The sequence below is a fragment of the Dermacentor albipictus genome, chromosome 1 (genome assembly GCF_038994185.2).
Source record: "Dermacentor albipictus isolate Rhodes 1998 colony chromosome 1, USDA_Dalb.pri_finalv2, whole genome shotgun sequence".
NCBI classification, from domain to species: Eukaryota; Metazoa; Arthropoda; class Arachnida; order Ixodida; family Ixodidae; genus Dermacentor; species Dermacentor albipictus.
The window spans coordinates 345,001,330-345,014,704 of record NC_091821.1 but is presented as its reverse complement, the minus strand read 5'-3'; the positions used below and the strand labels follow the sequence as shown (position 1 = coordinate 345,014,704).

General features: G+C 44.0%; 1 protein-coding gene across 1 annotated transcript; it reads right to left on the bottom strand.

Moving 5' to 3' along the window:
* Positions 1-364: 364 nt before the first annotated feature.
* On the bottom strand, positions 365-12,727 carry LOC135913708 (protein FAM219A-like). Its single transcript, XM_065446334.1, has 5 exons — positions 12,327-12,727; positions 11,554-11,638; positions 6,185-6,278; positions 5,103-5,186; positions 365-2,443 (listed from the first exon to the last, which is right to left on the bottom strand). The coding sequence occupies exons 1-5, from the start codon at positions 12,474-12,476 to the stop codon at positions 2,257-2,259; spliced, it is 600 nt and encodes a 199-aa protein (XP_065302406.1). The 5' UTR covers positions 12,477-12,727; the 3' UTR covers positions 365-2,256.
* Positions 12,728-13,375: the final 648 nt, after the last annotated feature.

The following is a 13,375-nucleotide window of genomic DNA, read 5'->3' as shown; positions in this document are numbered from 1 at the left end:
ACGGAGGAAGAATCGAAATTCGCTGAAACGTTTGATTCCCAGTAGCTATGCCAGTAGTTTTTATTCAGTGTGCGCTTGTTCATCTGCCCTGCCATGGCACTGCCTGCAGAGCGGGAACACTAAAACTAACCGCATACTTTGACACATGAACATGTGTTGGGCCACGAGGTTGGCTTCAATCGCGTTGCAGTATGCTCCCTCCTATCATTTTCCTTCCTCCATGACTACAACACCAACTTCCCCCATCACTTGTGGGTACTGTGTGGGGAAGCTGAACGTGAAGAGATGTGAGAGCCATGCACGGAAGACGAATGTCAGGAAACATGTATGAGTCGAGCATCCCCACAATTCACAGCACCAGACATCGAAATACCACATTTTTAATGCATAACAGTTACGTAAAAACATATGCGCCCAAGGTGGCCAAGTAAATTGCGTATAAGGCAATGACTAGAGTAAATGGAAATGTTCTGAAGCAATACAATACTGATGAAGCTCACATGAACAAAGCATGCCATGCACAAGCATCAACTCACAATTGTAGTGTCACCGAGTGTCAGAATAATAAAACTCTTCATAAGAACGATGTTAGCGCTGTGCACAGATCCTGTCGTTTCAACCAGTGCAATGAGTATACACAGAATCGCATCATTTTACGAATTTTTAGCACATCCAAGAGTAACTTTTCAAGTTACTCTTACATTCACATGACCAAAGCTGTTCCGCACAGATCAGTAAAACAGATCACTACAGTAATGACAACTATAGGTTGATGTGTGAATGAACTGCTAATGGCAAAGACTGGTGACATTTGCTGCTATGCACACATGTGAAGGGCCATTCTTTTGGCTAACACTCATAAGTGCAAGCATAATGAGTGTCATGAAACATTTTGCGAGTACCAAATGTCGATAAATGCATGGTTTTAAGGAAGTGCAGATTATTCAATTCAAACACAATTGTAGCAGAATAACGAGGATAAACTTTGCTTTCGCGAACTAGCAGTGCGGGTTCCAGCATCAAATACTTAAAGCACATAATTTCGTGTGCCACTTGACTTAAATTTGAAATACAAATCAATACATAGTTAAGTTCAAACAGTCTGACGTCCACATAGAAAATCACTCGCTAAACTTACGTGGCTCTACTAAGGGCAAGAAAGGAGTATCAAGCAATGTTTTAGTTCTGGTGTAAAAATTGTTTTGGCACTGAAATGTTTTCTACAAACATTAAACAATGCTGGCATTGTGAAGATTCTGCCACGATGATGCCTTGACTAACGTACACGACCTTGACTACAACAGAAATCTACAGTAAAATGCAAAACGTTTCAGCTTAGCCTGTGCTACCCGACAACTCGGTTCATGTGTTCAAAGGTAATTGGCAAGACTGGTGCAAAATAGAAAGCCTTTGTCTCATAAAGACTGCTGACAAAGGTTTCACATCATGCGACTCTAATACTGCTCTCAGGTTCGAATTTAGCTGTGCAGGGCTATAAGCACTTCAGTAACGCCGCACAAATCACCTTATCGGCTCCGAAAAATTAATGCATCATTGCGCCATTCCCTATGGTGGCAACATTTGTGTCCAATTTGCTATGTAATCTAAAATTGTGTCACGGCGTGAAAATGTGCCATACGGCCACAGACGTAGGTCGCCCTTATAACAAGCGAGGTTCTACTACTGCCCAATCTTCTGTGCAATACCATTATTCAAGTGCAATGCTGAACAAATGTATCACAGCACATATAGTAGAATTTTCTGTCTTAGTAAAGCATAGTGGGCATTATATACAGAATTGCAAATGGAGAGATTCCGCAATTTTTTGCAATTAAATAAATTGCACATTATGAGCAAGTTCAGGAGCCAGGGTCCAAAAACTTGAAGCACACCCCTGGCAAGTGGAGGGCAGTTAAAAGCAATGAGGCTCACACAATGCCTGCCACTGAACATAGTGGAATCATCTAATAACAGCTTTGAGATTTGAAGCATCCCCTGGTGACTAGGAGGAAGGCAGCAAAGAAAATTTCGAGTTTTGTGCAATTTCGTACAACAATCATCACGGTACATCATAAGTTCATCCACTATAGCTGCTGCAACTACACGAATGTAGCTAGTGGCAGCAGCAGCAGAAAAAAATATGGAATGTTAAACCGGCAGTCAATCCATTCACACCTGCACCCCATGGCCTCCTATCAGAAAAAGATTGTCTTTTCCACATAGAAATACTCATGTCAGCAAAGTAACAACAGCTGGTCACATAATGGAGCATGTCTGAGATGGGTTGCAGCAGGAACACCTTTGAGTCAGTGGTTTTGGTGGAATAAGGTCCAGATCATCATCGTCAGGGGTCAGGTCAAGATCATACCCATCTCTAATCAGCTGTTGAGTGATTTCACGGGCAGCTGCCTTAGAAGTGGGCTGAAATTCGAAATCCTCTTCACTGTAATGAAATGACAGAAAACATGGTTTTCATTTAAATGGGCAGCCGAGTAAAAACCAAACAAGCTTTTCATGTGTACTAATAGACGAACCAAATCTGGAGGACTCTCTCACTCAAAACTGTGACCCACTGCCTTGGCTTCCCTCTAGCATATGCAGTATAACAAAGTCACACCGAAAAAGGAAGCATATAGTGTAAATCATGCTATTAGCTTTACATGGACTGGCCTGCTGCAGCATTATAACTGGGGAAAAAATTATGCAGATCCCATGTACTGCGGGAATCAGATGTTATGCAAACCATTTTGTGGGTAGTTAACTATCCAGCATCATGTGGAGTCCTTCAGTGTGTTACCAGATGGACCAACATGCTTGCATAAAGCAAGCAATTGTGTGGGTTGCATGAGCCTGTGTGTAGCGACAGATGAAAAATGACGACAGTATGACGGCAGTTTTGAGTTAACTCTGGTAAAGAAACACTAAAGCCTGTTCCGTTACAGCCGGGGCTGATCTCGAAGACTGTATAATGTTGCACAGCGTCTCCGTAGCATTATCTGCTACGAGGAAACGACTGGGGAATGTGGGCTGATCCTGATGGCACAGTCTAACACACAGCCTGAAAGAGCTACCTGCCATGATGCAACAATGGGAGAAACTGACACAGGGACTCGTGCTATGTGACATGATGCACACGCCAGTTGTCTCCAAGGGCTAGTTGGCATTGGCACGAGAGAAACATGCACACCAGGCACATACCCAGGATTCTTCTTTTCGGGGGGTGGAAGCAACCCAACGTAACTCTTTTTATGCAAATGAGAGGGGAAGGGGGAGGTAGCTTTACTAGTACAAATGTGAATAATGCCCACAATTCTCCGTAAAGACGCATAAACCTGCGAAAGAGAATTGAAATAAGGTGTACCTCACAGGTACGCCTGTGAGGTACACCTTATGGACTGGCCTGGAAGAATTATAGAGAAATATATATGTTTGCAGATCAATGGCAGTTCTTTTGGATCCCTCATTTACTGCCCTACCAATTTAAGTGCCAAAGCCGACTAATGTTGTTATTTGAGACGTTGCATAACAATGCATGGTCACCAGTCCCGTACAACCACGTAGAGCGCAGGACGCTGCGGTTCTAGACGTACTGCGCCCACCGTGGAAGGTTAAAAAAACACTCACATTAGCACAGCAGAGAAGTGGCCGCGTCAGGCGGCTCCACTGATAATTGTAGAAGCACAATTTAAAACACACGGAATCATTCTCCACTTCTGGCGGCATTTTCTCTACTTCCTTTTTAAATAAAGAGATGTTCATCCATAAATATTTTCACAGACAATGGTTAAATTTGTTAATTTTCGCTTTTACTTCCTGTTTGGCTGTTGCCTTGGCTCTCTCCCTTAGTAGATCGCTTAATTTCTCAACTCCTTGTGGCACTTCTTTCCAGTTGCCAATATTGCACGAAAGGTGCTGTACAACTAAGCAACAGCCAGACGAGGTAATGGGTAACAATCATATTGCTTATGGTTTTAACGGTTATTGCAGGGTCTGATGATGGATGTTGTTTCACATTATTTTATTTTCTGACCTATCTAACCCATATCGCGGGTATATCTGCTAGCATCGTGGCAAGCCGTCACTCGAGGAAATAATGAAGCAAAACGAAAAGTTTAATGCAACTGGCATTTTCTCTGGCCACAACTTGTTCTACGAGCATACAGACCAGCTGACTATGAACCGAATCCCTTTCCTGGTCCCTGGATCAGTCTAAACAAACCAACAAAGCAATAACAATGCACACGATCGTTGAATAGATGGTGTGACAACTGAACTCATCTCGCGTTCATTGCGCGAGCACCAAATCAGTGAGAAAACTGGCCTTCACACCCCAGGAGATGCCGATAACTAGCGCCATCCAAACGGAGTGAAAAAATGGACAACCATTCCACTCTGTGAAGGTGGAATGGCAACGAGAGCTGATGAAAGTCAAAGCTCTCAAACGAGAAGCAAAGTGCTTCACCTCCGCCGTGGGTCGGCCCGACGGTAGTGCAATGCCGGGCTGACCCGCCACGGAGGTGAACCGTAAACAGGCATTAAGCACACCCCCTATGTGGGCCGAACTCTAAGGTAGTGCAGTAACAGGCCCACCCTCGGCGGAGGTGAAACAGGCGTTGAGCATTCCGTATACGTGGGTCCATCGAAAAGTAGTGCAATGCCGGGCCGACCCAGGGCGGAGGTGAAGCAGGCGTTAAGCACTCCCCATACGTGGGCCCATCCCGAAGATTTCGAAGGGTGTGTTACAGGTTTCTGAGCCCACAGGGGTATGTGCCAGTTAGCTTCATCCTTTTTTTCACTATCACCAGGATCGACCCACATGAAGATTTTTTCTGTTGACGGATGGCAAAAAAACTATGTAAGGTAAGCCATATACAGCTCTCACTGTAAAGCAGCCAAATGTTGACCGCCGAATAGATTGATTTGTCCGTGCTTTATGAATGTGTGTGAGGAGTGGTGGAGTAGGCAGGCAGTGGGGTTACGCGGCTTAATTTCAGGGGGGGGGGGGGGGGGGGGCAAAACTTGGGGAGGGAAATTTCAGGGGGGGAAGTGGCCAAAACTTGGGTTGTACAGACTTCACAGAAGTGACAACAGAGCCCATTCACCTGTCAGACTTCCATGTAACCAAAGGCTCAGTGTCTCCTGATGGCTGAGCAGTTGACCCTTGGCCTTTGTTGGGCACAGGAAGCCTGTTCGTGTGGAAAAAAAATTAAATAGAAAAGTAGTATCAGTGCACTATGTAATTTTGATGCTGTTTTACCCCGCAATAAAAAAAAAGAAACAAGTCTCAGTTTCTTGACAAACGGATCTGTAAACTTTAGAAGCGTGTTCCTTTAGGCCAGTTGTTAAGGCATATTGAAAATGAAAAGCACAATACACAAGACATGAGAAAGAAATAGTAAGAGACAAGTTTACCATGACTGATCTTCCTTCCTGAATTTCTCCACAGCAAAATCTTTTTAGCAAGTTCAGGCCAATTTCGATACTATTTTAGTAATATGCCTGTATGAAGAAAGAAATGGCAGCACTGTGGGGGAACCTGTTCGGTACACCTTGATGGAGGTTAGACCTCTGGTATTGGAGTGCCAATGGATACTGTCAATGGTGTGAAAGTTAAGCAATCGAGAACACAGACCCTGGACCCTGCCATATGCAGTGCAAGCACTGTTTGTATCTGCAGACAAGGTAACTGCACTTTCAAACATCTTGGAGAAACACAAAAGAATTCAGAAGGGCTGTGTTAGTTTGCCTTGCATCTAAAGTGGAACAGTACAAAAACAGGCCAAAAGGAAGAAGTGAATTAGGCACATGGGAACACACAATGCTGCTCCAATGACTTTGTGTGGTCTGTCTCTTCTTTCATCCCCTTCCTGCACTGTTCCAGTTGATAGTGCGAAAGTGTCCTCATTTTTCTGAGTTGAAGATTCAACTTGATGATTTACCTGAAAGAAGGTGTGACGTTGGGCTAGCTGCTTCATCTAAGAAGACATGGAAAACGGCACAACAAAAATTTGGACCAAGGCTAGGGAGGACACAACATGGCGCTTGTGTTGTGTCTTTCTAAGTGTCAGTGCCACCTACGTCTGTTTTTCTGCTGTTTCCCATGCTTCCTAAGGCTTAGCTGCACTGAATGGGCACTGTGACATAGAGTATGACTTTTGAGGGCTATAATGTGAGCATACTTTACCTGCTTCGTGGTAGGAGTGTCTTTTTGGGCTGAGTGTCGATGCACGCATTTCGTGTCTGCTGCCGAATTTTCTTTGACTGCTGTATGTGCCGCTCTGAGCGAAATGAAAAAATAGAACAGTCAGGACAACAAACATGGAGAGAGAGAGCAAGCACAAATTGCATTCGGCCTAATTAATTTTCTTCCAATCTTTATGGGCATCTGTGCCCCCATGTGCAGCTTACGGTGCAGAACACTAATTAAGCACTTTCTCAGTCAAGCATTAATCAATAAGCACTACTTAACAAAATGTGAATGACCTTCCTTAATGGAAGTGATGGTGATACTGCTTGCTCTACAGACACACAGAAAAAGGTAATAATAAACAAATAAAAGAGAAACAGGAGGCAACACTTATACACGCTGCAGTGACTGTCCACTCCACTAAGCCTTTTGCAATGTCTCACTCTGTACTACACAACTAGCCTTTCCTGCTTGTTAGAACTTCATTCCTTTTTTTTTCACATTCTCCTGAGACATGTTTTCATTTCGAAACAGCAGACCTTTTCATGAATAACAAGAAAGTGCAATATCAAAAAACGCAGCGAGGCGACCGTGAGACAAGCACGCTCTTACAGCTAAAATCTACAAAGAAAAAGTATCATCCACAATGATGTTCTGCAGGTGCAGGACAATGCATTCAGAACAGCTCGACTGATGACTGTCAAGTTAAACACAGTAGATATCAAGTGAAATGGGAGAGTAGTCCCATTGCTTTTCAAGCGACGTACCTCGAGGCAATGCTCACACACTTTTTCCACTTCAATAATGCGAGTTAATTCAACAAACTAACAACCTGATATCTTCCATGGCCTAGCATGGTTGTGTCTTGAAAAACTGGTTCACACCCACACTTCCTGCAATGCAGAGGCAGCCGGACAATTTCGTTTACCCTTACTTTGTTTATGTGCTCAAGAAGCCTGTAATTTATGTATGCACCCGCCTTTTGCCTGATATCCCTTTCAGTCACGGTACACAAGTCGGAGCACATGACTTGCTTTTCGTAGTCCAGAGGACATATCCTGGGACGATCACGTTTGGCAATACTATAGCCTTGGCCATCAGGTGCACACTGATTGGCTGGCTGAGCAAAATCATATGACTGATTGGGTGGTTAAGCGCTATATCATGCGAAGGTGATAGTATCACCAAAAGTGATCGTTCGAGAATACGTCCCCTGCCTGGTGGTGGCAACAAAAAATTAACTAGGCAAGAACTTAACACCACAATTTCTCTAAGTATACAGTTGCATACTTAAGCTGCGATGATTGTGATGTGTTGACAGCTCATGCGTAAGGGGCAACCTTGCACATTCTCATTTATCAAAGTGACGTTTCTATACCTTGTGTCTCTAACAAACTTGTGATTTCATGCACACTGCGATGTGCTCACGTGCGCTCAACACACCTCAAGTTTTCTGTTAGGTACTTCCAAAGCGGGTGAAGTCCACTTACAATGCTGTAAAGAAATGCACGATTGTTGATGGCATCAAGCATCCGTCTTCCAGCCAGCAGCCAAATGCTCTAAACATTAGGCCACAACCACACACATGCTTCTCTCGCAGTAAATTCTCTCTTTGGAAATGTTTGGCGTCACTTGCCAATTTCTCACTTTCTTTCCTCGTGACAGCTAGCGCTTTGAAACACTGTGTTAAACCGCACTGCCTTCAGGATCAGCCCAATTTTCTGTTAGAATATGTGGGCTGATCACTGTCGATCCAAAGTGAATGAAGCTTGCCTTTAATGTGAAAGTATTAAAACCCACAAATGCTGTGTTCCATGCAAGTTGAACCCCCTGAATACTCAAAGTTGCTCCATTTCACTGTAATCAGCTGAATATTCCCGTATACAACCCCTCTGCTAGATGCACTATCATGTTTAACAGGGTGTTTGACATGCTGTGTTCCGTTGGCTATGGTGAATGCATATTTTCTCCTTTTGTGTAATGCTTGCAGCCAATAATTAACTTGTGCATGTGCTTCGTGTTGGCGATCCAATTCCTTTAACAATAATTTTTAAAAGACATTATCAACTGACTGATGAATAAATTGAATTCAATAATTCTGATTATGTGGACTCACTGGAAAATGCACAAAGCATCATTCTATCACCTTGCCTTTCCTTCAGTAAAATCTGCGGTGCCTCGCAATAAAATTGTGCAACTTTGACATATATACCAACAATTGAAAGAGACATAAACCTTGCCGCATCTAAAAAATATATATATTGATATATTTTACTTCTGTGTTGCAGCCCGCAAAGAATTAGGTTCGGGTAGTTGGTACATAGCTGTCAAGGCTGAAAGGTTGTGGCAGTAGGCCTGACTCCACCCAAAAGAAGACCGCAGGCATTGTCTTACATGCATAAGATCGCCCACAACCTGAAATGGATGGCGACCAGGCACAATGTGCCTGTGGTGTTATCAGCACCGAACTAGTTCTTGAGGTTTCATGGCCGCACTCTGATGAGAAGGTGAAGATGACATGCAAGAAGAAGCACGCTAGGTCCTATCTAAGCAGCATTGTAGGTGTGGTATAAGAAATACCGTTGAGCTATGGCAAGACACATCGGCCAAACTAGCTGGTGTGTTAACGACCAAACGTGGTAACATGTCCTCTTGATCAAGAAGAGAACTGCTTTATCCCTACCCTTCCAGTGTGGCTCATGCGGCTGTGCACTGAAATTTGAGGGCATGCGCATTCTCGAAAGAAGCCATGATATGAGGGCATGGAAGCTAATTGAAGCATATATTAAGAAGGGTGGCTTATGCATCAGTGAGCCTTCCATGTTGCTTTACAAGAGTGAGTGTCAATTTCTTGATATGGCTGTGCAATTGCGTTTTGGGTTGCAGGCATTAACTTTTGTCGCGCTGTTTGGATCTGTGCATAAAGGCGTTGAATATATGCACACGTTTTTCACTAAATAAAGCTAGTTATACGAGTTATTCTTTTTGTTCGGCTGTTCTTCCTTTCCTGTTACCTTTGAACTACAAACTATGAAAGTGTTGCTGCCAATAAATTTGCTTTCTTTACCTTAACGTTTTGAAGAGGAGGCGTCAAATGATGCATGTGATCAAAAATAATGTACAGCGCAAAGGACAAGGACAGTGATAGACGACATACACAGCGCTGACTTCCAACAATATTTTATTGCGTCGCCACATCGTGTGTATATATACAAGAAGAGGCAAGCGCAGAAAATATACGACAGTCACAGGTGGTGTCCTAACAGCAAGTCATTGAACAAGAACATGGTCACCAAAAAAAATTAAGCAATACGATTACTATCTGTTTAGAAACGCGATTTCACCAGGGGTCAGCGCAATTGAGGGCGCACTAACGCACATACTGCCAAGTTTTCTGATGAAATCAGCTTCCACAATTTCCCTGGTGAGCTGTGAGCAGTGTCTCGCTAAAACTTGCGTATCTTCAAAGAATGGCACGCAGCCGCAGTCCCGGCAATGAATGCCCAAGTGGCCTTGTACAGTGTTGCGGACGTTGTTACAATGCTCTCTTAGACGGTCGTTTAAGCACCTGCCCGTCTGTCCTACATATTTACTGCCGCAAGAAAGGGGAATTTGGTAGACTACATTGCTTGTGCACGTCACAAACCGTTTTCTGTGCCCGACAGAACAACAACTCTGATGCGATTTTGGCGCGTTTACACGCTTACAGAGCTTTGCCAATTTTTCCGGGGCTGAGAAAACGACTGTGATCCCTGCACGCTGCCCTATTTTCTTCAGCCTATGGGATACATCATGCACATATGGCAGCACTGCACACTTGCGTCTTTCAGCCCGCTGGTTCCCTGATTGAGCGGAATCATCACGTTTTGTGCGCCTCAGAAGCTCTTCCGCTATGGCTGAAATTAAGGCCATTGGGTAACCAGCCCCAGAAAGACGATCAACCTGAGCAGCAAGACTATGTTGCATCTGGTGCGGGCACGATTTATTGAGGCTGTTAATGAGACATAGCTTTATAATACCTCGTTTAACGAGTTTTGAGTGTGCGGAATTAAAGGGCAAGAGTGGCTTCTTACTTCTCGGTTCGAAGCACCAGCACACATGTTTGTTAGCAAGGCTCATGCTGAGATCTAGAAAGCGCAAGGTATCATCGATGGGGACCTCATGCGTAAGTTCTAGAGGCTCCAGCTCTTTCTTAAAGATATCCAAGACTTCAGAAACAGCAGGCTCAAAAGCGGGATTAGTGCAATCAATAAATATCAGGTAGTCGTCCACAAACCTGCACACCTTGACAACAGAGGACGCGGCTAGGTGACCATGAATATTGCGATCATGATGAGCTAGGTAAATATCACTTAGTACGGGCGCAAGACATGATCCTATACAGACACCTTTCTTTTGTATGTAATTTTGTTCATTCCATGAGATGTAAGTTGATGTCAAGTAGAAGGCGAGCAATTCAAGAAAGCCGCTAACAGAAACACCTGTGGCATTCTGAAAGCCAACTGCTCCAAAGTCATCAATGCATTCTTCAACAACCAGAAGCAACTTGTCATGCGGAAGTGAATAGTAAAGATCTTTAACGTCGATCGAGAACATCTTGAGTCCCTTTTCATTCTCTTTTAAAAAACTAATAACTTCACCAGAATGTCTAATGAGAAAAGGATCGTCAATGATTAGAAGGTTTAGTTTATCTTGCAAAAACAAGCCAACAGATTTCTGCCAAGTCGCTGCTTTTCTCATTAGACATTCTGGTGAAGTTATTAGTTTTTTAAAAGAGAATGAAAAGGGACTCAAGATGTTCTCGATCGACGTTAAAGATCTTTACTATTCACTTCCGCATGACAAGTTGCTTCTGGTTGTTGAAGAATGCATTGATGACTTTGGAGCAGTTGGCTTTCAGAATGCCACAGGTGTTTCTGTTAGCGGCTTTCTTGAATTGCTCGCCTTCTACTTGACATCAACAGCGAGACACTGCTCACAGCTCACCAGGGAAATTGTGGAAGCTGATTTCATCAGAAAACTTGGCAGTATGTGCGTTAGTGCGCCCTCAATTGCGCTGACCCCTGGTGAAATCGCGTTTCTAAACAGATAGTAATCGTATTGCTTAATTTTTTTTGGTGACCATGTTCTTGTTCAATGACTTGCTGTTAGGACACCACCTGTGACTGTCGTATATTTTCTGCGCATGCCTCTTCTTGTATATATACACACGATGTGGCGACGCAATAAAATATTGTTGGAAGTCAGCGCTGTGTATGTCGTCTATCACTGTCCTTGTCCTTTGCGCTGTACATTATTTTTGATCATGAATTACCAACTAGCCCAAGCAACCACCCTAGTTCAATGCATGTGATGTGATGGCATACCTAATCGTCTATGGAGTTGAAGGGCTCTCGACTTTGATGCAGCCTGCTCCTGAGGCGTCTTCTGCGGTTCTTCTGGCGGTGCCTCCTGCAATGCAGCAGCGATGCGTATGGACGCCTTCATTAACGGGTAAATCGTAAAGATCAGCTAGTTTATGAGAACCTATCTGGATATCTTGCCTTCACCACTGCTTGTTTGCTCCAGTTTTTAAGGCCATAGTTTTTGGGCAAATTAACAAAGGAGTTTGCTGTACAAATCGTCAGAACGGCAATGTAACCTGCTGAATGTCAAAACATAATACGCCGATGACAGCCGTGCGATGGTCTGTTATGAATTTGTTTCGGAGGATCCTAAAATGCAAACGTGTTTGCGGATGTAGCGGTGACAAATGAACACGTCCGCTTATTGTTACAGCAACCGCGAAAAGCACTATCAGGGGCCAAATAAAATGAAGTCGTAAACGCGACTGCGTTTTCGTTACTTTAGATGTCTAATATTAAATGAATAAGAAATACAAACGTCGTCGTTACGTGGCGTGAATACCCAAGAAATTATTTTTTTTTCTCCTAGGCACTGCGAGACCGCACATGTTTTACTTTCTTTAGGCTTTTAAGGAATGCTTAATGAATAAATTAAACAAGAAAACACGCCGACTGGGACAGATGGTTGCTGCCAGCGTCCTCGTGTGTTGTGGTGCGTCGACGAAGGTTTAGGAAATGGTGAAGGGTAACACCCAAACAAACTTAAACTACGGTAAAGATGCAAATCTACAAGCCTGTGGTTTTTTCTCAGCGCCTTCTGCTTCGTTCATGTCCGCTTCACAGCCATCCAATGTCTTCACAGGAACCGGTAGATCTTGCTGCGGCCGATCGCCACCATTACAGCTGTTCGTCTTGGAATCACTGTCGATCCCGCTGTCTTCCATGGTACCAAGGCCGCTAACGAGAGGCGTTTAGTCTTCGGTTGCACGTGTAATACCTCATTTTGTAACATTCGCTATGCTAAACTACCCACATCAACGCTTTCGAACCGCGAAGCTACGGAGGCATCGCGTCAACACATTGCAGACGGGTGGCTTTGCCTGCAGCCTCGACAACAGCTTGCGCGGAACACCTGACAGCATACTGAAGGCAAGGATGAATGTGCGAGGAAGACATCATCGCTGTGCACTGAATAAACCTTTCAATGTGAACCGATCAGACGGCGTAACGATTGCTTCTTTTGACGATTACTTTCGCTAGCCTTTGATCGCGGCTCCTTCGCTGACGTCAGGTAAGGCAATTGGCGCCAAATTCAATTTGCGTGAGGACGACGTTTGCGCCTTGGATCAGCTAAACTTGTAATGTCACGTATTTGACTGTCTCTGACAGGTACGAACAGTCTAAATGAAGGTACATTGACGTCGTAGGCTTTAAGGGGGGAGAAAAGCCAAACTGCCGTACATATTTTGAAGTGATCCACTTCGGCGATACTATCGCCGTCAGGCGCGCGCTGATTGGCTGGTTGAGCAAAATCGGATGGCGTAGTGCTCAAACAGCCAAACAACTCATCTAATTTTACTAAAACAGCCAGTCAGAGCATGCCGATGGTGAAGGCGTGGCCAAGGTGATAGTACAGCCGAAAGTAGTCGTTTCAGAATACGGACCCTGGTCCAGCCAGAACACAACACTTCTAAAATTTTTTCATGTCTTCTAATTTCTGAATTTCGAGCGTTATTACTGTCTCAAGTACTCTGAACTATGGCAACACAAAATGTGATGTGTTGCTGTGGTTGGTTACACATGGATCACAATGGTGCATAACAAAACAGTGCATAATGTAGTT